This window comes from Syngnathoides biaculeatus, chromosome 3 (genome assembly GCF_019802595.1).
Source record: "Syngnathoides biaculeatus isolate LvHL_M chromosome 3, ASM1980259v1, whole genome shotgun sequence".
Classification (NCBI taxonomy): Eukaryota; Metazoa; Chordata; class Actinopteri; order Syngnathiformes; family Syngnathidae; genus Syngnathoides; species Syngnathoides biaculeatus.
This window is the reverse complement of record NC_084642.1, coordinates 21,523,492-21,545,962: the sequence shown is the minus strand read 5'-3', so window position 1 is coordinate 21,545,962 and position 22,471 is coordinate 21,523,492. Positions and strand designations below refer to the sequence as shown.

The 22,471-nt window shown below is 41.9% G+C and overlaps 1 protein-coding gene across 1 annotated transcript in view; it reads right to left on the bottom strand.

Moving 5' to 3' along the window:
- Positions 1–22,471, bottom strand: part of LOC133498223 (AT-rich interactive domain-containing protein 3B-like) — a 102,042-nt gene that overhangs the window by 7,772 nt on the left and 71,799 nt on the right. The window contains exons 5-8 of the mRNA XM_061814791.1: positions 5,025–5,208; positions 2,863–3,125; positions 761–1,042; positions 587–679 (exon numbers count right to left, since the gene is read on the bottom strand). Coding sequence (XP_061670775.1) covers positions 587–679; positions 761–1,042; positions 2,863–3,125; positions 5,025–5,208 — 822 coding nt within the window. The remainder of the gene's footprint in view (positions 1–586; positions 680–760; positions 1,043–2,862; positions 3,126–5,024; positions 5,209–22,471) is intronic.

Sequence of the window (22,471 nt, the reverse complement as noted above, 5' to 3'; positions counted from 1 at the left end):
TATGACTTAATTTCAATGTTCTTTTGAAGGGAACATTGACCTTCCCAACATGTCCGCCATGCAGGCGATTGATTAGCCAGGCTCCCACAGCCCCCTCACATACAGTCTTTACAGCGTCTCTATTTTTATATTGATCTTATTTTTTTCAGTTTGTTTTTGGTGCGTGGGTGTTTATTTTCACTTTAAAAAAAGATGGCAGTATCAAATGGTTTTCCTTGTCAGGATATCGGCTAAATCGAGTTAGTCTTCTTCATATAGTAAGCAACAGGGAACCCGATGAAACACTGTTTGCAAATGTCTGCTTTTCAATAAATGGAAAAACTATGTTTTAAAAATAATTCAGCCTTCCCCCCCCAAAAAATACTTTTTCTAACCCTATTTAAATGTTCTGACAAAGATTCATTCAATGAGTTGGAAAAATACACAATTATTTTGATGTTGTGTGAAAATACGCCATGTCATGTCACATTTTTTCAGCAGTAAAACATCTGAAAAGAATACGTAAATTGGGGCTGATCAGAGTGTAAAAGAAAAAAAAAATCAATCTGATCACCAAATGGGGCTGGATACCAGATGAGGCACCCACCTGAGTACATTGTGCCGTTGACCTCCACAGAGACAGCGATGCTGGCATTGCCATTGGTGGAGATGCTCAGAGACATTTCCTGCTGCTTCTCATCTGTAAAAACACAGCAAAAACCTTTTTTCTGCCACTTCAAAAGTCGACAGGGAACAGCGGTGGGGATGGGGGGGTGCAGACCTCTGGGGGTGATGACGGGGGCCCCGAGGCGGAGGTTCATGGGCATCTGCGAGGCCATGGCCAGCAGGTTGTGCTGAAAGGCTTGCTGCATGAGGCGCTGCTGCTCCTCGGCCAGACGCGCCATCTTCCTCTCGGGCCCCTCACCCGCACCACCCCCGGTGGTCTCCAGCTTCTCTCGGAGCTGCTCCAGCGTGGCAGCGCGCGCCAGTCCCGCCACCTGCTGCTGCCCCAGCGCCAGGGCCATGGAGGGCCTGGCCGCCATGATGGAAGGAGGCAGGTCATCTGGAAGAGGAGGGACATGACGTGTTAGACCGCTTTCACCATTGTTAGTCTCCACAAAAGCTAAAGCTGTCAGAAGGTTCCCATCCCCGTCATGACAGTGCTCGACAAAAACCTTGTGATGTCAACTGAGGTCTTCAAAGTTAATGTACCGTGGGAACCGTGTTACTAATCAGTTGTTAGGCTCAAGGTTCTCAGTCCCCAGGCGGGCTAGCTATGAACGCTACAGAAAGGCAAAAGAGTAACACCAAAACCCCTTAAAGATCTACAAAACACAAATCTTTCTTTTTTCAACCAATATGATTAAAAGTGTTGAAAACCTTTGTAGACTGAGAACAATATACTACTGAATTATTGAGATATGGCTAAAAACTCTTGCTTTCTAAATCCTCCTGATTTTGTGGGGGGGGGCTAGGTATCCTTGTGACGTCACAGGGATCAGAGAAGGATTCTGTAAGCGCTCTGATTCCTTGCAGTAGCAGGTTTGGCAGTATTGCAACTTCCTTGTTCATAAAGCCACGTCTCCCAGTTCCGCAGCCAATTGCCCATGAAAGTATGCCCACAATTTGAAAAAGTACATCTTCGCTGAAGTGGAAAGTGTTTTCTGTTATCTGGGCATCATTTATTGTGTCTGGCACGTTTTGTTGCGAGGCAGCAGCGCAGAATGTCAATGCATGTCTTGGATTGACGGCGAGGCGGGAATTTAAGACCATCTCAGCAACAAGCCCTCAGCATCTGGAAGCTGAAAGAATGTCTCAATTCTCGAGCGTTTTGAAGGTTAATTTCACATATTTGCAATTTTTTTTTAAATCCACTCATTCATTCTCTGTCTTATTACCAAGACTCTTTGATGTTATGTATTAAATTTACAAGACATTCTTTTGTCCGTTTCTTTAAGTTTGTCAATTATGTGAGTTGGACAACCATATACAGCTGGAATACCAACTGTGATAAAGCCCAATTACAACCCCACTTACAAATTATGAATATCTGAGGACTTAAATAAAAGTAAAATGGTCAGATTTCTACTACTCTACATAATGAAAAAACCCTTCAACCCCCAACTGAAAGCCATTTTCAATTCAATTCTGTTAAATGTGACTTACAAAAAACTTTCCTTAGCCTTTGTCTCTGATTTGTTGGAGACTGAGTAAAATTTACATTTGTGTTTATTGTATCAACTACTGACGAAGTAACTACTATATCCTAAATCCAAATTACAACATTTAAAAGATTTTTTTGAAGAAAATGAAAAATGGTCAAACCACCAAAACGTCTACTATTTTTCTTTTAATTATTTTTTCCCCCAGAGCACAATCACCGATAATGTGCAGTTAACCACTTCAAGGTTGTTGATCTTTTATCTGGAGCCTGGAATGTCTCTGACGTCTCAGCAGCAGCACCATTGAACACAAACAACATCAGTAAGTAATGCCAGGGCTGGCTGCAGTTAACGCAAATGGCCAAAAGGGGGAGCCATTTCTCTACACAAATATTCAGAGCATATCCTGTCACTGGAACACCTTTGAACCCAAATACTGTATGTATAGCATAACAGGCAAGTGTATTCATATACCCCTTTTATTTCATCCATCCATTATCTGAGCCGCTTATCCTCACAAGGGTCGTGGGAAAGCTGGAGCCAATCCCAGCTATCTAATGTTCATGAATTAGAAAGAAGCAGCTCTCTGCGTGACCACAATACAAAATGTTGTAGTAATACCAAACATGAGCATGTTATTGTCATGTAATGGCAGATTTTGTACATACGTACTGTAGCTTAGTTGGTGGAGTTGTATCCAGGAAGTGTACAGTTCCATTACCTTTCTTCAGGACGGAGCCAAGTGAGCCCTGCAGGCCGTTAAGGGCCGCAGAAGTGCCGGGCCCAATGGCGGAGAGGTGCATCTTGGGAGGTGAGAGGATGTGCGGATGGGCGGTGCCAGGCGAGGGCGAGAAGCGGAAGAGGCTGTTGCTGTAGCTGGGGCGGCGACCCTCGCGCCGGTTGCTGTCGATGGCGGCCTGAAGCTCGCCCGGGGAGCTCAGGCCCTTCCGCTCGCACTCGTACGGGTACAAATACTTCATGTACCTGGGAAACCAGACATAAAGAGCACTTTACTTCAAACAGAATAAAGTAGACAGGATTATAGCGTGTGTTTTAGCACTGCAGTATTAGACTACACAGCCTTCTCCTGGCTGCAGCGCTGCCCTCAGTCTCCTGTCCGGTGAAATAAAACTCACAAGAGCCACAGGAGTAAATATTCAAAAAACATTCTCAGCCATTGGGGAGAAATAATACTCCTAAATGTTCATGGGGCTTGAGTCTCGTCTCCAAAAAAATGTCTTCCCTTACAACGACCACAGTAGCAAACAGAGGACAGCCTCATCCTCCTCCAGAGCGCTATCGGGGAGGAGACTGAGGGCAAAACATAAACACATGCTGCATGTTGTGTTTACGTCATCTGGTATCTTTAGGCACAGTCAGAGCTCCGGTGTTTTCTGTGCCGTTCAAAATGAACACGCAGTATTATTATGATGTATGCTGACTGTATCACGGCAGATCAATAAGGCGGTAAGAGCCCTGGTGTCCATTAGATAGAGCCTGCGGAGCACATGAAAAATACATGATGCTTCATTAGGGCATCCTTATTAGTGGACGCCATGGTGCGGCGGTCCATTCCAACTTTTCCATACATGCGGCGGTGGCACACTTCTAAATGTTCTCGAGCTACAAGCCGTCACTCAAAGCAGCCGCCTTCGTCTCAGTGAACTCTGAACCCACCTGATGGCATCAATAAATCAATACTGATCGATCAACGTGATGTAATGGACGCAGGGGATTGGATGCTTGAAGGGAAAGTGCCTCATGCGGGGGAGAAGACAAATGGCATGTGTATAAACACAGAGGCGAGGATTCACACAAACATGCTAGTGGCTAAATTGGGCAACATGAGGGGTGGGGGGCCCGTGAGAGCATTTGATGCCCCCAGGGCAGCAATGGAACACTTAAAAAGAAAGCCCAGACCTTGCGTTATGAATACAATTAAAACTATAAAAATTAATAAACAGACACGCCCACCTACTTACATGGTGAATTGTAGAAATGATTGACTTTGGTTACAATGTGTCAGCAAAAAAAAGAAAAAAATCTTCACAATTTAGCATTGCCCATTTGTCTCAAATATATGTTTCCAATTTGAATATTGGAAACTCCATAGCAAGAATTCATCAAAATAAAAGTCCTGGAAATTTGCCCAAAATGGCTAACTGCTCATTTTTGTACATTTTTGGTTTCTTTGAAACTTTTTTCGTATTTCCTGTCATGCATGAGAGACACACACCCCTCCTCAATTTAAAGTCAATTGGTAAAACTAGTGTTGGCTCCAATATTTTTTTTCAACTCGGCGAAATTCTTTGAAACGTCATACTCCGCCCACATGGCATTATCTGGGCAAAAAAGTTTGCCAAATGCACATCAATCTCTGTGAAGGAAGTGATTTGGGGAAAATCCATAGTACAGTGATGTCAGATCTATGGCCCAACAGCCAAAACCAGCCTGCTCGGGGGTACAATGTGCATGCAGGATGAATGTGAAAGCAAAAAAAAAAAAATGTTGTGGGCGTGGTTGACGAACATTGAGAATTATTATTATAATTTAGAAAATGGAGGGGTAATAATTCTTAGGTCTTCATAAGTTGATAGACATAAACATGTAAAACGGCTAAACCTGACCCCTGCCCCAGCTTTTTTTGGAACGCGTTACAGCCATAAAATTCCAAGTTAAAGTAAAATAAATAAATTTTATCCGTTTGAACAAACATGTTGTCTTTGTAGGGCATTTAATTAAATATGGGTTGAACATAAAGCCAAAACATTGTACTCTGTTTTAATTTGTGTTTAACACAACATCCCAACTTGATTGGCATTGGGGTCGTAAATCACTTCAAGACTGAATGTAGAATGCGTTGGAGGCCATTTTGTGTCTTACTGTGTGCGCAATGTGAACGCGGCACTGGTGATGGAGGTGGGCAGGTTGAGTCCCTTGGTGATCTCCCTCCAGATCTTCTTGTTGATGACCTCCACCAGGCCTCCCTTCTCCGTCACCAGCTTGTAGAGCATATACAGATCCAGCACTTGCTTGGCCATGATGGGAATACGGTTCACTGGGGTGCCTGGCAGAGAAGGGGGAGGGGGGATGATTTGATGCTCTCCTGCTCTGATATGTGAAAAAGGCATTACATGGTCATAATGCCAATTATTTTCAACAGTAACCAGACAAACTCTCCATTGTTGAGGCTTGTTAGCAATTAAAATGAGAAGAAAAAAAGTAATGAAAACAATTGAGCTGCATCTGTGATACAAGGCTGCCGGGTTTGTGACACTGTGTGTTATTGCAGGTCACACTTGGCTCCTTTGTTCGAGCCAGACACAAAAAGGAAGATTCAAACTCTGAGCAATTTGGCCTCGGCCATCTGTCTAATACATTTGGTTTGAATGTGAACATAATCCATGGGAGTTTGGCTTTGAATGAAGCCTAAAATGGTTTGAAATTACTCTAAAATAGTTGCGTCAAACTAAAATAACAGATTTCCTGTGGCTTTTCAGGAAATAGCTTCTTGAGAGTTTTTGGCAGGTCTACTCATAAAAGACAATGCTACCAAATTTCAGGTTGCTATGTTAAACTGGCCTCAAGGGCTGCATTTAAAATGTATTTATTTTATCATCTTGGGACGAGGGTGGAAAGCACGCCTGTTTAATTTGTCTTGAAAACACATCAGCTATGTTAAAAGCAATCTGGCTTGACCTGGAAAAAGAGATTCGCAAATAACAAAGCTGAGCTGCTCGAGACTTTTGATACCGATGCATTAATCTTGTCAACAGCTTATCTGCACTGAAGCTTGTAGGGAGCGTGTGGGTTTGCGGAGGGAGGTGAAAGGGGCCATCATCAAGCCATGCATCATCTATTATTTTCAATTGGGAGACAAAAAAGAAACGTAATCAATCATTTTATTATTCAATCATAATTGAGTTGAATTGGGTTTACGTGTCCTAGAAATTTGGGAACGGGGATAATAAAACACACATTCACGTGTTGTCCGCAAATGTCACTCGAGATGGACTTGCAGTTACTCGCATATCAATACGCAACAGTTGAGAGAAAAATGAAAACCACATTTGAAAAGTTTTTGGAAGTAATTTCCCTCAATTCTTCTCGTCCAAAAGAACTGTTTTGTTTGGATGCAAAAGAGTTGACAACCATGTAATCGGACCAATGTGGTGAAAGCAATCGTCATGTCTTCCTCATTAAGAGTCACACATTTCTTCAAAATTTTTTTTTTAATTTAAAATGAAAAGGACACTAAATGGTGTCCCATAAAGCGCAAATTCAACTTCTGCGCTGTAAATCACAGATGGAACCATATCACACACATCCAGCCACGCAAGGAGCGTTCAGAGGGAAAAAGCTGTGCAAAAAGTGCTGTACCACTTAAGATGACATCTTGCTCAAGGGCACCTCAGCAGTAGCCCCCAAGCAAACTATCATCCTGCCATCTTCACAGTTTTTTTCCCCCCTTAGTGGGAGTCGAACCCATGTCCTCTCATTTCAAAGTCAAAACTTTTACAGATTGAACGACTGCAGGCTGTTTTGGACATTACGGTCTGTTTTTTTCCAGAGTTTTGAAGTGGGCCACAAAGTGGTGGGCCGGATCCAGTCCCCAAGCTTCGAGTTTGACACTTGTGCTCTACAAAATACATATTTGTCCATGTTATAATAACGCTAACGGATTGTAGTCATGGTCTACATTGACTGTTCTGCCTCTTTTTTTTATCGTCTGTTACTGATCGTCCAGGTCACGTAAAGCGGACCAATTAAATATTAAAAGCAAGTTCAGTCTTCTGGCATGTCTTTCCATTTTGTTTCTGATCTGAACCAAAAATAGAAATGTGAAAAATGTGGCATTTAATTTTGTATTGCATTAAAAAAAAAAAAAGAGTAAAATAATGATAATTTTATAGTTTTATTTTTGATTGCCGATTGGAAAGGGAAGTTAAAATTCCTATCGCACTACGCAACAGAATCAAAAAGTACAACTCGATTAAGTGGGGAGGGGAGGGGTGGGTTGCGGCCGACCCGCTAATCCACAGACAGCAGTGGATGGGGCCTCCAGGATAGTCCGGTATAATGAAGCTCATTTAGAGGATTGTGACAGCAAATCCAGACACCCGAGGAACACACACAGGGCCACTCGAATGCAGATTTGCCCTGCCCGGTTAATTCCCGTCAATCCTTCAGCCCCTTAACCTGGAATAGGACTCATTAATGACTTTGGCATATAGTGGCAATCAGACCACCCAGATTAGCACAGATTCTTTTTAGCAACATGTTTTAAAAGACATTTACACTGTGGGCTATGTGGGCAAATGGACCTGTCTCAGACCTATAAACTACTTCTAGACTCACAGGGGTCTGGTTTGCGCTGCATGTTTTTAAAATGACATAGTATAAAACCTTCAAAAAGGTTGTCAAAATGGAGAGATTGTGTCAAACTGGCTGTGCTAAGAATCGTTTCCTAGCCGCCATACTGGTCAGTGCCCGATACTGTGAGTTCAGCACTTGTAGTTCTCTACAATAGCCAATCAGCGAGTCTCCAGACAGGAGGCATGACCGAGTAGTCTGTCAATCATTTTCTCAGGTGCAACTTGCACTCATGAGCCTCGCAGGGGACAGAGGAACCTCACGCAAAGGGAGACTTTGATGTACGGTAGTTTGGTGGCCACATTACTTCACTTTGGTCAGCAAAAAAAGTTAAAAAGGACTTGGACAGGTCTCTACTTCAATTCAACGGTATACATACAGTATATAATGTCCCATATCTGTACAGTAGCGTATTGCTGGGCTTCGAAAACCACTGGTGCTGACGTACGAACGGAGGGTGGAATCACTGTTCTCACTGGGTCGTCAGGGCTGAGGAAAAGTCCGAGGCAGCTAGCCAATCTTAATAATAATACATACTGATTATTGCTTTTCAAGGCACTCAAAGAAGCTTTATAATTGCACACACTACTCCTGTTAGAAAGCTCCCTGTGCGGCCACAGCTGCCCTGGTGCTGTCTGATGGAAGCACGGCTGCCATTCTGCGCCTACGGCCGCTCCGACCACTGATCAACATCCAGTCACATAAATTCATAGGCAAGTCTTGCTAGCGTTTTTAAAACTTGCACACTCCGCCTTTAAAGGGGAAACCCAGTGCTTTGCATGAACAATGTATCCAATAGGTCATGTAATATGTACTCTATTTTGACAATGTGATGTTAAATCCTCTCTCATTTAATAGTGTTTTGAGAAGATTTTTTAATCGACAACTACAAAGTTTCAGGGGCGCTGCCATTTTCGCAAGTCACATGACTTACGTGCGCGGATGTGATGTATAAGGTGGCGCACGAAAGGCTCAATTACGTTGTGCCCAGCGCTGATTTCTCGCATTTATCCTCATCTGATGAAGACATAGCAGTATCAGTTGGGCGGAATGACGCCGGAGTCTGACTACTCAGAGGCCTACGCGCGGTACGTATGTGCCTAAACAAAGGTCCCCGGAGCTCCGGGCCGGCAGCCGCAGATGGTTCTTCTGACGGGAATGAAGGAGAGTCTGACAAGCAAGCTCTGGCGGTGGAGGCCGTTAGCCGAAGCTCGGCAACAAAGGCCCCCGGAGCTCTGGGCCGGCAGTCACCGATGGTTCTTCAGACAGGAATGACACGGAGTCTGACGAGCGAGCTACGGCGGTGCAGGCCATTAGCCGTAGCTCGACAACAAAGGTCCCCGTAGCTCCGGGCTGGCAGCCATGGATGGTTCTTCGGACGGGAACAACACAGAGTCTGACGAGCGAGCCAAGCTTCGGCGTCCGGCGGACGCAGCGAGCCAAAGGTCGGCTAACAAACGCCACCGGACGCCAAAGGTCAGCTAACCGCCTCCGCCGGACGAGCGAGCCAAGCTTCGGCGACCGGCGGAGGCCGCGAACCAAAGCTCGGCTAACAGCCTCTGCCGCAAAAGCTCGGTTCGCGGCCGGCCGCCAAAGCTCGCTCATCAGACTATGCGTCATTCCCCTCCGAAGAACCATCCGTGGCTGCCGGCCCGGAGCTACGGGGGCCTTTGTTTACGCACTTACGTCCCGACTCCGGCGTCATTCCAGCAGAATAACCATCCGAATATTCAACATTTGTTACAGCCACAGGTTCAAATCTGTATGGAAGTATTCCTCCGTCTTCCCGATCAACCGATACTGCTATTTCTTCATCAGATGATGATAAATCCGAGAAATTAGCGCTGGGCACAATGTCCTTTGGTGCGGCACCTTACACATCACATCCGCGCACGTAAGTCATGTGACTCGCGAAAATGGCAGCGCCCCTGAAAATTCGTAATTGTCTATAAAAATCTTCCCAAAACACTATTAAATTAGAAAGGATTTAACATCACATTGTCAAAATAGACTACATATTACATGACCTATTGGATACATTAACACAAAGCACTGGATTTCCCTTTAAGATTGTTACTTAAAATAGCACCTCTACAGTTAGCCAACTGTGACAGTGTGATACGGAATTTCTCAATTCTTTTTTTATGGGGACAAGTTGCTTTAAAAGTCCAGACAAATGGAAAAATGGTCGACTACATCAAAACAGATTTTTTTACTACTAGTGTTGAGCATCAGGTGGGACAGAAGCCCACTGTAGAGCAGTTGATACTGCTTGACTTACCAAAGCTGCAGATAAATGTTGCGGCAGGGAAACACTGGTCTAATCTGGAAAGCCACTTAATGTGATGCGTAACAACGGTGACACAGACACTAATATGTATTCAAAAATAGTCCCCAGTGGTCCCTATGGAGTAGAGGTAGCTAATTGGTTTTAGAGATCAATGAAGTTTCATTGCCAGGAAAATCTTTTTGTGAATTTTGTACTTCGAAGCACATTCCAACTGACGTGCACTTCTTTCACTAACAATATGGCTGCAAACACAGAGGGACTTGGTTATAAAAGCAGCTAGTGTTGCCATCTTAGGGATTTCGTAGCGACTAGCGAGTTCACAGGTTCATTGCAATAAATTAGAATTTTTCCATTTGTTTAAGAATTCACTTCTAGAGATCATTTTAAGAGGGCAAATGCAGACCTAATTCTACATTAAAAATCATTATTTCCTGATTCTAGAGAAATTAGAATTTTGGGTTGCTGTAAAATTATACAGATTAAAAACTCATGAAACATTTCACTTTTTGAGATGAACTATCGAATAAAATGGAGCTTTTGACACAATACTAATTTACTGAGATGTACCTGTAATTCCAGGTTAAAAAAAAAAAATAGACGACATGAGCAGAATCATTTTAATTTTTTTCCCTGTTGATAAAGAAAGATCCCGGTGGAAAGTAATTATAGAGTCAATCATGCTAGAATGTAATATTGCCAAAGATACTGTGCCTAGTAGGGCTGCAAAATATTGGAAAAAATGACTGCACATTTTTTTTAAACAATATGATTTCTAAATAATACAGGATCAATGATGGGAAAGGTTATTTTCTACGTGAAGCAGTTCATACTTCAGTTTATCATTCCAAAAAATTAATGTTTTCAGTTAATAGTTCGTAATTCAACGACACTAGCTGCTCCCAAAACTTTTTTTTTTGCCCCCAATCTGTTGTTTATGTGCTATTACCCTCAAACGCAGTATTAAAACACCTATGTAAGATATGTACCGTACTTTCATGACCATAAGATGCACTTAAAAGTCAACCATTTTCTCCAAAATGGATAACACACCTTGCATGTGCACTGAGTTCCAAATTCTGTAAATACTTTTTTGTGTGACTACTTCATTAATGTACAACCAAACATGGTGGTTACATAAATAGCATGCATGTCAACTTGCATATGTGTTAGCATGCATGTAAGCTACCACAGGGTGGGGCTCACCAAGCAATGAGGTAGAATTGCAATTCTACATTTGTAAGCAGAAGACGCTTACATTCCCTCACACTGATAGTGGAGGCAAGTCATTAGTCAACATTTTGTTCACACTCACAGTGTCATAAAAACTTAAATGATCATACTACAGCAGACATAATAGCATAAGTAGAAAATAAAAAAACAATGACTGAAGACACAAAACATGCAATTGAAATGGTATTTACATTCTTATTAGTGCTGCAAGCATGCTGGGAGTGTTCCCTGAAACATGAAAAACATGATATTGTCTGGGAGACCTTACGTTTTGACACAAGGGAGCTTTTTCTTAGAGGAAGCACTTATTTTCATGTAAGCTGTACATAAAAAAATACTACATACTGTTGCTTGGGTAAAAGTTTTGCAAATTGTCATTTGTGTTAACTGTGAGCGAAGGTTAAACAAAATTGAAGCTGGATATGTGCCCCTCCAAAAAGAAAAAAATGTAGATTTTATGTGAAGGCCATATCGCCCATTCATTATATAGTATAAAAATAATAACACAAGTACCGAAGGAGATGCATATTTTTAGATATATTACATTGTATGTTATATTATTATATTGTGTTTTTGCCAAGTTTCAAGAATACAGATCAAAAGCATTGGCCATGCTTCCTTGTCACTTATTTGATGCAGTATCAACCTCGCATCAAACAATTAGGACAACCTGTGGGGTCAGAGATCAGCCCAGCGTTACTGATGTGTGAATTAAAGTGCAGGTCAGCACGAAGCCATGTTTTCACACTGTAACAATGAACCCACAACAAATGTTACAAGAGTGCTTTGCCCCAACCCTCCCCCCCACCCCACTCAGTTACGGGGTGGCCTGGCCAGCTGCTAGTTAAGCTACAGACAGCTAGCTGGTGACACACTTCACATGCACCAATACAGATGTGTTTTTAAAACAGGATGCCAGTCACTGGTCTAGCGCAATTGCCCCAAGAAAAGCACGTGTGTCACTGATTTATAAGGATGCCATTAGGCAAATGCAGTACCAAGGTCATATATTTTAAATGTACAGCGAACCACCACCCAGTCACAGTTCGTGAGTCATTTATTCAACGAATGCTTTTTTGGTGGGGTTATAGGAGGGTGGGCGGTGTAACATCTCTTCAGCTATTCACTGAAAATGTCAACTTTTTGCTTTTTTGTGCTTCTGTTACGCTCTGTGATGCCCCAAGGTGGTGGCAACGCCCTGACCAATAGGAAATAAGTAATTAGTATTATTAAGTATGCCAAAGTGGTATGTTTCAACTGTGAGACAAACATCTTTTTGTATGTAACTGAATATATGTATGTAATTGAAATCCATTACATTGCTGCGGGAAAATGTGTGATTAAATTATTATCACTTTGGAAATTTCCATGATTACAATTTTTGTTCACGTACTCCCCCACCTCAAATATTAGGTCCTCTTCTCAACTGACGCTTGTGATTAGCTCTCTCTGGTGATGTGCCATTCTGCCGTCGTCTCAAACATGACAGTTTTCCAAATATAACTTGGAAGTGCTACCTTGTCGTGAAATCTTTATTAATATATCTGAGATTTTGAAACCAGGTTTCGGCTCACAAAAGAATCCCAACTTTTGAACAGTTTCATCTTCCTAATTATCTATGGAAGATTTTGATGTGCCAAGTCAAATAGGAACGGCAGGGGCAGGACTCTGTGAATATTCGAGGTGTTGTGGAGCTGTGTTTGAAACCTAAGACAGCATTAATAAGTCAACACAAGGTTTTGCCTTTCAGTGTGTTGCGATCCCAATATGGAGGGGCACCTTTAATAATTTCGTAAAAAAGAAACAAAAATCACATTAGCAACAGCTGCGTCCAGAGAGTCAACAAGCCGCTTTTGACTTCAGTGTGCAACATCTGCGCCATTTAGCTCTAACCAGCCTAATTGGACCGGTCCCAAACACCTCTTTTGATCACAGCAGAGCCAAGTGCGCTTTCATCACATGCGGCCACTTCTGCCATTGTAATTGTTTCGACTTCTCCATCTGCTGGTTTTACTAGCAGAGCGCCAGTGGAGTGTCGGTGATGACGCGCAATTGAGAAGGACAGGAGCCTCGCAGGGTTCACATGGGGAGCCAGTGCTCATTTCATCTCTCTATAAAGCACTGATCTGTCCACTCAGCTGCTCCCAGCGCATCTGTAATTGGCTGCAGGCTTCACCTTCCATCATCCTTTGCCCTGGACTGATTTCCCCCCAGGGACAAGGCCATCAGGAGCCTAGTGATTAATGGCACCATGGGTCAGGGGTCGGTTTGGTGGGAAGTGCGCTGGTCGAGCAACCCCCTGCCCCCACCCTGGACCGCTCCCTGAGTCCTTCCTTTGCCACATGGCTGTAGCCTTCCAGTGGCTAGACTGGTAATAATAAGGGGTGGGTGGGGATTGGGGGGCTGCAGATAGTCACACAGATAGGCAGCGTTGATGGAAGTGAAAAAGAAGGTTCACAAAACTCAAGACAACAAATCCAAACCTAGATCTAGAGACATTGACTCGTTGATTTTTTTTAATAGGACGACTGCAGGTTAGTTGACTCCAAACTGGGCCTTGAAACAGAACTTCTAAATGAGATACTGATGCCAGTGTTAGTTGAAATACTGCAAAATTGTGAAAAACACAAGAATCCAAAGAGACAAACTGAGAGACAACAAAGAAGGGCTACATGATGATTGATGATGTATTGTTTGAGAATTGTCATTGTCACATTGCAAGGTCCTGTATCGTAAGGTAACAGAATTCATTCTTCTTGCTGAAGTAACAATCAAGCGTCTGGAATCTGACCGAATGCTGCATCCTCAACAGTTTGGGACAGTGCTACTCTACAGGGGGGGAGCAGAATTTAAAATGTCATCTGCAACTCTGGAGTGGTTCAAATCCTACCTGGTAGGAAGGGAATACAGTACTTGAAATAAGTGATTGGTGATCAAGTACAATTGTCACAAACTGTAGGTCAGGTTGGAACCCTGTTATACCAGAGAATAACAAAGTTTTGTAACAACAAAAGAAGGCATTTAATAGTTAATTAATATTAAATATAAAATAATTCACATCACAGGAGACATCATGGGAGACACACACAAATACAAATTATAAATAATACAATAATGAAAGGAGGAACATTTTGACAATGTTTGCACAATTTTTTTCCCTTAAATTTCTATAGGTTGGTCACTCTATTGTCTCCACAGTATGTGCTCCACAATTGACTGACGACATCGCATTTCGCCCTGAGTCGGCTGGGATAGGATCCAGTAAACACACAACCCTTGTGAGGATAAGCGGTGCAGGAAACGGCTGGATAAATCAAATGATACATATTATGTGATTGTTTCAGCAGGAGTGACAAAGCCTTTTAGTGCATTCATGGATTGAAAGTGCGCTGATAGTATATGTCTCTCAGCTTTGCGCATGTACTGTATAACACATCACAAGTCAGAACAATTCCGGTTCTTCGTTTCTTGTGGCAAAACAAAACCATGAATTTCAATATAAGAGGCTGTAAGCATCAATGAACTCAAAGCTGCCTGACAGGCATAAAAATCCCTGCGGGCCGAATTGGACTCCCTGACACCAGTTCTGGCCCCCAAGCCAGATACTTAACATCTCGGTTTAACAGATACTGCAGTAAAGTATTCTTCAAATAGGAGGCGAAACATTCTTGCTTCAAATAGTTTGTCAATCCCAGCTATAGTTTACTGTAAAACTGTCACATACGTCAACACATGACCCGGGACACACTGGAGGGACAATGTCTCCCAGCTGGCCTCGGAAAAGCCTCGGGATCCCCCCAGAAGTGCTGGATGAAGTGACTGGGGAGAGGGAAGTCTGGGGTCCCTGCTAAAACTACTTCCCCCCCACCCCCCACCACGACCGTGACCTGACCTTGGATAAGCAGAAGAAAATTGATTAATGGTCTCTGACAGAATGCGGACATGGACAGAGAAAGCAGTTCTTGGGTCGCTAAACTTGACTTTGGCCCATTAAGCCTCAAATTATTTTTTTTTTTTTAAATTGCAATAACCACACATTTTTGTTTTTACAGAGAGAATGGCAGATTTAAAGATTACAAGCAGAATTAAGGAATTACATTCTGGACACTCTAATACCCTAAAATACACAACTACACATAGGACGTCTAGAAAAACACATTTCTACAACTATAACAAGAAGAGTGTGTTGTTTAGTAGAGATCAAATCAAACATTGATTGTGCCTAGTAGCATTTTAATAATCGCAATCAATTCTGGACATGGGCTCATTTAGATAACCAAAAGCGCAATCAAACATTTACATTCCACTGCTCACACGACAGCCCAAGACGATCTCAATTAGTGTACAAAAAAGGAACAAGGTCGTTTACCTTGACCCATGACCTATTTTTTGCAGGAAACTGCAGTCCACATCAAAGCGTTTCCATAATAAATCAATTCAGTAACTCCTGATGCCAGTAGTAGTGGTCAATTAAATATGTCTGACTTAACACGACACTCATTTTTTTTTTTTAATTTCAAATCATTGAAGGACAGCCTCACGATAGACAAGGCTGGCCATGAATGAACAGGGTGAGGTTTTACAGGCCCCCACCCCACAAAAAAAGTCCAAAAAGGGGAAAAACATTAACTGGGCACCCATTGTTTTTCAGTTTTGTCTTCACACCAGTGAACATCAGGAAGTTATTCCCATTCTAGACATGTATGGAATGAAAAGACTGGGGCCGGAGGTGAAGGGAGGACTTTTCGGCTTCTAGCAAAGAAGAAAACAAGGAAGGACGGGGTCGTAGAAAGAGTGGATTACTGGTACCAGGAAGGTGGCCGCCAACACAAATAGACCCCCGGCCCGTTGAGAGCAACAATGTCTTCTTCTTCCTTCCACATTATGACGTCACAGTACGTAATCATTTCATCCGGAATAGCTCAATCGTACAAATAAGTGTATGAGTGGAATGACTTTTTTTTTTTTTTAATGGAAAAAACAATTTCTTCACTTTCAAAACAAGCCCATTAATGCAACAATGTCAAGTATCAAATATATCCCCCTTTTTTTATTTTTTCCTTATCTTTATTTATTTATTTATTTATTTATTTTTAACAAAATTTCAATTTTAGTCTTTTTAAATGTATGATGGGCATATTCATGTCCTGTCTGGCATAATCTAGTTTGCATCAACAAATGTGGGAACATTACTTGAAGTGTAGGATGTCAAAGCAGAAATTTTCATCTTTGGTGAAGAACGTGCTTATGCATTTGTATATTAATAAAACAATGTGACTATTGGAAGTATTGTATTACAAGTATTACAAAGTCACAGCAAAAATGCCCGTCTTGTCTGATATGTGTATCAATGATAAATATTCAATAAGGATAATTTTAAAAAATGGAAGGAAAAAAATAAATACAGAAGTGATCTAAGTTCCGTCGTTGTGACGTGTAGCACCCGCAATCCAGAATATCCCTCCACCTTTTGGCAATTTGCAGCTATGTCAAAGGGACACATCGGTCCCGAGAGAGGTTTTCAATGTCAAGACAGGCAGAGTTTGCCTGGGCTGTTTATGGAAGGTAACTATGACATCATATTCAGGTGTTTTGGGATCATGCTTTGTGTTATACTTGCAGTTATTATACTATAAATATAAAGAAGGTAATCATAAACATATTTGTGAGAGGCATCATAAACTTGCAATTTTGCACCATTAGAGGCAGGGATTAGCTCCTCTCCCAGTCTTTAAACTTCAAGGTAGTTTCAGACATCCTCCACTGATGTGTTGCAGACATTGACAGGACAAACGTGGGTCTGGACTCCACATGCAGAAGGTTTACTTTAAGTTGGGCAGAACCTGGCTGCTCTGTTTATACAAGTTGGGGCGAGGGGCAGCATATTGTCAGGACACTGCCGTACACGTTGGCGGGATGTTTGTTTTATTTTTAATGTATGGTGAGGGACATAAAAGGGAACAAAAGTTTGGCAGGGAATTTTCTATCTTTAGTTCAGGCACCAATTCAAATCAAGTGTTCAGATGTAGACCTTCCACATAAGGTAGGCTCAATGTAATGCTACACTATAGATGTGTAGCTATTCTAAGCGTGTCCCAAGCCACAGCTGAAAAGGGTTTGGGGAGGGGGGTACTGAGGGACGCTCAACTAACTCAGTCCATACGATGTTGGTCAATATAGTCAGTTCCCGTTTCATAGCAAGAGATGCATTTATCACCCACCCGTGGTAGGTCAACGTCTACGGTCAAGATACCATATGCACAACATTTGTTTTTTTTTTTTTTTTTTTTTAAATTGTTCAGTTCCACCACTTCCACACTCTTAAAATATATTTGAAATTGTTAAACACAATTTTAAACACTTTATTAAAGCATTTGAACACCCATTAATTAACAGGGACAAAATGTATAGAAATACTTGACATATTGTAGTATAGACGGTTTTCGACCACGTGACCTAATCCAGCCTGGCGGCCATTTTGGATGGGTTCACTCTAATGATGCGCCGTTCACTCTATCGCTTTTGCATACAGATTGGAGTTAGACAAATGTTCGTACGACTGTTAAAAGTGACACATGATGGCTAAAAAGACTTTCGAAAGTTATCAGGTATCATTAGATGTTGTTTCAAGAAACTGTTACGACAAGAAGTGTGCTTTGAGGCCTACAACCAATTCATCAATGGCTGGGTTCGTGATGCGGCGGTATCCATTGTAAGCATCTTGTGTCTCCACACTGCTAAGGTTGGTGTAGCGCACAATGCAATTTAAATATGTAGGCTGAGGCTACTTAATTTCTGAATGAATCCTGTCAAAAGTCTTCATTCCCATGATTACAGTCAGCGTTGTGTTAAATTATGTTGATTATACCAATGAAAGAGGTGTAGATTATTATTTCCATTTTTGTTACTGAGAGGGAGAGAGAGAGAGAGGTTCGACCAGGACGAGTCCCAAGTGAAGCCAGCACCTCTTTCTCCACTTCCACAGCTCCATTTTTAACTCAACTCACGAAACAGCTAACGGTGCGGTAATTCGTTTTTGCAAACTTATTGTCATAAAACAGAAAATACAGATTTTGGAGACATGCATTGGATTCGCACACAAGTATTATGTAGAACCTTGGCACAAAAGAATACTTCTCCTTCACAGAACTTAGTTATTGCTAAGTAGGTGTGAAATTCTAAAAGGTACCAAATACTTACCAAGAACAAAATGCGCTGAGCAAACTCAGACATAAGGGAATGACTTGGCTGCTAGATCGGCTCTGCTGATACGAGACACCCACAGTTGTCGCCGTTTGGTTGATAACTGCTCAGTTTTCTTGGACTTGTTTCTCGATCACAGCTGGCAGTTGAAAGAAAGACGCTTTACAACACCCACTTTTGTCTGAGCAACCAATAACATAGCAGTGTGTCCCCATTCATGCGCCTTTCTGAAATGACTCCTGCTTAGTTATGGTTTGTTTACTCGAATTCACCCATCCGAAAAGGTGGCTACTTCCTAAACCAGGCGGTCTGTGACGTCAGTCGAAAACAGTCTATTGATTGTTGTCTATGTTCCTCTCAGGCAAGGGGCCGGGGGGGGGGGGGGGGTCAACAAGTGTGGCTCTGGGCTTTAAAGGCCCTCAAAAGAAGTTCCTGTTCCTTTTGTTTGTGTTTTTTCCTTTTTCTTACTGTGTCCAATAAACAACTGAAAGCTTGAGGACCCTGCCAAGGGGGTAGAGCTGGTCCACTGTTGCACAGACAGGACGAAAACCACTGTTCCTAATAAATCTGGCATTTTACTTCACAACTGACCCTCATTGTCCAGCGAGGGAGGCCTGCCGATGCATTAAAGGAGCTGTCTTGTGCTCTCTGTCAGCTCCATAGTGGAAAATACTGGCGAGGCGCCAAACCACAGTCAGGAGCTGTAAATTTCACTGGGAGTTGTTCATAAAGCCTAATAATGACACGAGCAGCAGCTCAAGCGCGAGATGACAATTGCAATATGGGAATAAATCTGGATATAATCTCATACTAGTACAGTTCAACCCATTTAAGGTCATTTGTCAAAGAGAATAACCCATAAAAAAAAAAAACCCTACTTTCCACAGAACATTACCATGATCATTGCCATGCCACCAAGCTCGACAGTATAATAAAACTGTCTTCGCGAAGTGTGAGAGTGGTCTTGTACGCCGAGAGGCGCAGATCTGCTTGACAAGTGTTGTTACTGTCCGCCTTCTATTTAATAGCATTGGCGTGTCAAAATATTGCAACCAGACATGGGACGGCAGTACACAGTGAGCAGCGGAATGTGACACACCTGACAGCCTGTCAGGAAATTTTAGGACATTGTGAAAAAATATCCGGTGATTGCCGGTTCACTGTCAAGAGCAACGGCTCGGACCCTAATTAAAAATCTATGATGTTGACACCATAAAAAAAAAAACTTTGCAATTATTGGAGCTAAGTTTTTTTTCCCTCTAAAATAGTTTAACACAAATGTACTTACTACATTATATACATTTTTTTCAAATAATTGGTTAGTTAATTTTTTGTAAATAAAATAACGTTAATAAATTTAGAACTAGAGCTGTTTCAATGGTTAATTAATTCTAATTCAATTATTACCTAAATGGTAGAAAAAAATAACCTCAAAATGTCATGTGTTGGTCCATGTTGTATGTTGGAACTTTTGTGCCACATTCAAATTTATTGAGATGTGAGGATAAGCGGCTTGGAAAATGGATGGATGGATGGATGATAACGGTGTCGGTCACTTGTCCGACAGGTTGTATTGGCCCGTTGTAAGAGAATTAGTTGCTTGAGTCAACACCCCCCCGGATGTAGCCATCAGCTGACGAGCCTCTTTGCAGTGATCAATATGAGAGCTGTAAAAACGATACAGCGTTTTCAAAGAGGAGGAAGGTAAAAGGAGCGCAAGGAGGGGGGAGGGCGACGTTCATCCAAATTTTAACTGCCATCAATGGTAATTGTTTTTGCAGGGCGTGACACCCGGTCGTTATTTGCCCTTGCGGGCTGGAGCCGATTGTGATTTGGGAAGTGGCTTCACATTTGTTCCACACGTCTGAATTAATTCTAAGTGTTAAACTGAAAATTATGAAAATCATTGTCTCTTTCACTTCATTTTTAAAAAAAATCCAAATCCAGACGCATCCTGCAGGAAAATATTAAAGTGTAATAAAAATATTATAATATAATAAAAAGTGTAAAAAAAAAGTGGAAGGTGTAATTTCTAACGCAAATGATCTTATCTAGATGAAAATATATGTTCAACCGTTTCATAAAATGCATATCCTGTTCAATGTTTTTACCAAAAAATATAAGTGTTTATGAATTAAAATCTGCGAACTTTGACCTAGCTTCTCTTACCTGCAAAACGACTCATTTTGTGGGCACACCTCTGACGTCACAAATTCTGGGATGGGCTGTTTTGGAACGACAATAAGTTGGGAGTCTTTTGTATTCACGCCAAAGAAGAATACAAGATTCATATTCAACATAAAAACTGTATAATATTAGCAAAAAAGTGCCTTGCAGTCTTTCCATTCCCTTTAAGTACAACATTTTTCTGTTTTATTGGCCATTTCGGAATTTGTAGTTAGTTCATAATGTTGTGACACAATCCCCAATATCGGTCTGTTCTTAACACATTCAACATTAACACCCGTAAACTAAATAGATAATTGTAGCTGTGTTTCCTAATTAATACAAAATGTATGTATGTGTTGTCTGATTGGTGAACTACACTTAAACTTAACTAGCGCTTATATTGGATTGGCGCAAACAGCACCCAATGCGGAAGTCATAGTCTTGTGCATAAAAGAGTTGATAAATAAGCAATAATCGATCAATAAAAGTAGCGAATGACATTGAGAGCCCTGTAACGGAGTTAATGTACTGTTACCGCAAGCTGCCAGCATTGAGTACGAAACTCCCTGAAAGCTCAGATTTTATTTCTTGTGAATCCACCCAAATGACTCCAAACTGGAAGGAAGCAAGATAGTGAAGGCTAACACCAATTTCAATGATTGGCATTAAATTTGATTCATGTATATCACACACACAAGGACCGACGAAAGAGCCAAATGACTGAAAGGGAACAAAAAGTCGACTATTTTGGTTTTAATCCTTATTTTGAGGATTGTTGGTAAATGACAAAAAAATACCACATACACCACTTTCACCAGTTGACCAATTGGATGAGCATGCCAATCCTGCCTCTAATTACAATTCTTCAGGACCATGACCCGAACAGGACGCCGGCTGTTTTGTCCGAATTACAGGGCTCATACTATGCTGAAATCCTCAGCCAAAATGAGCCCCAGTTAGTTTTTTACTTTTGTGGCAATGCCACCGAATGCATGTAGAGCAGGGCGTCAAAGGCTGATCATCATTTCTAGGATATGTCAAGACCTTTTCATTATTATTTAATGTATAAATGAATCATTTAATGAATAACATGTTAACTTGCCAAACATAACCTGCTAATTGGTCCCATCAAAGACCGCACATACAAAACAGCGCGCAAAATGGCGTTCTCAAACCTCAAGTCCATCCCTTGAAATCAAGAGTCTTGCTTTCCATTAAGCTTTTTCGCAGCCGGGGCTGTGTTGCTTTGTTCTGCTGCTGTGTGTGCACGTAACGCTGGTGGAAGTGAGATCAGGGCTATTGTACTGGCATAGGGCTCCTCTGGGGGCCGTAATGTGTTCTGTGCCATCCATCACAGGGGTGTGGAGGCCAGGAAGCATTGCTTAAGAGCAGACACAGGACACAGATGGAGGAGCGAGTGTGGCGGGGGCGGGCTGCTCTGTGGAGATAGCATAAATATGAATCACAGTAGCTAGGCCGACGTGTAGCTGCAGGTTAACGCTCTCGTCGCACAACACGCGCACAAGATGTTCTTGTTCAGAATGGCTTTTTTTCCCCTCCCTTCTTGTTATATGCAACTTTATTGTTTGCTACCCACAAATCAGTGTTTAAAACCTCCAAGACAAAATCTGACTGTTCTCGGCTCACTGACTTGAAGTTAAAACAACCTAAACACTTGATAAAAGGGTTTGGAGTCTCTGGCACAAGGCCGATTAGGTACACGCAATCCGAGTCAAAAATAATAATGGAACGGTTTCATACCATTCGGATCAGTACGAGAACGATACGACTTGCTGCGGTACTGAAACAATGCAAGAGTTGACATTTGTCAGGCACGTGCGGACATTTTCGGGGGCTTCTGCTCCAGCCAAAAAAAGGGGAACCCATTTACATTATACATACTTTTCAGGAAAAAAAACCCAGTTTATACAATTTTTTTTTCCAAATGGACCCAGTCAATAAAACTATTAAAAGGAGGTGAAGGGAAGCTACAGTGATGATAAAAGGTGTACATATCTATTAGTATTCACATGTTTTTGTGATATACAAAGATGAGACCAAGATA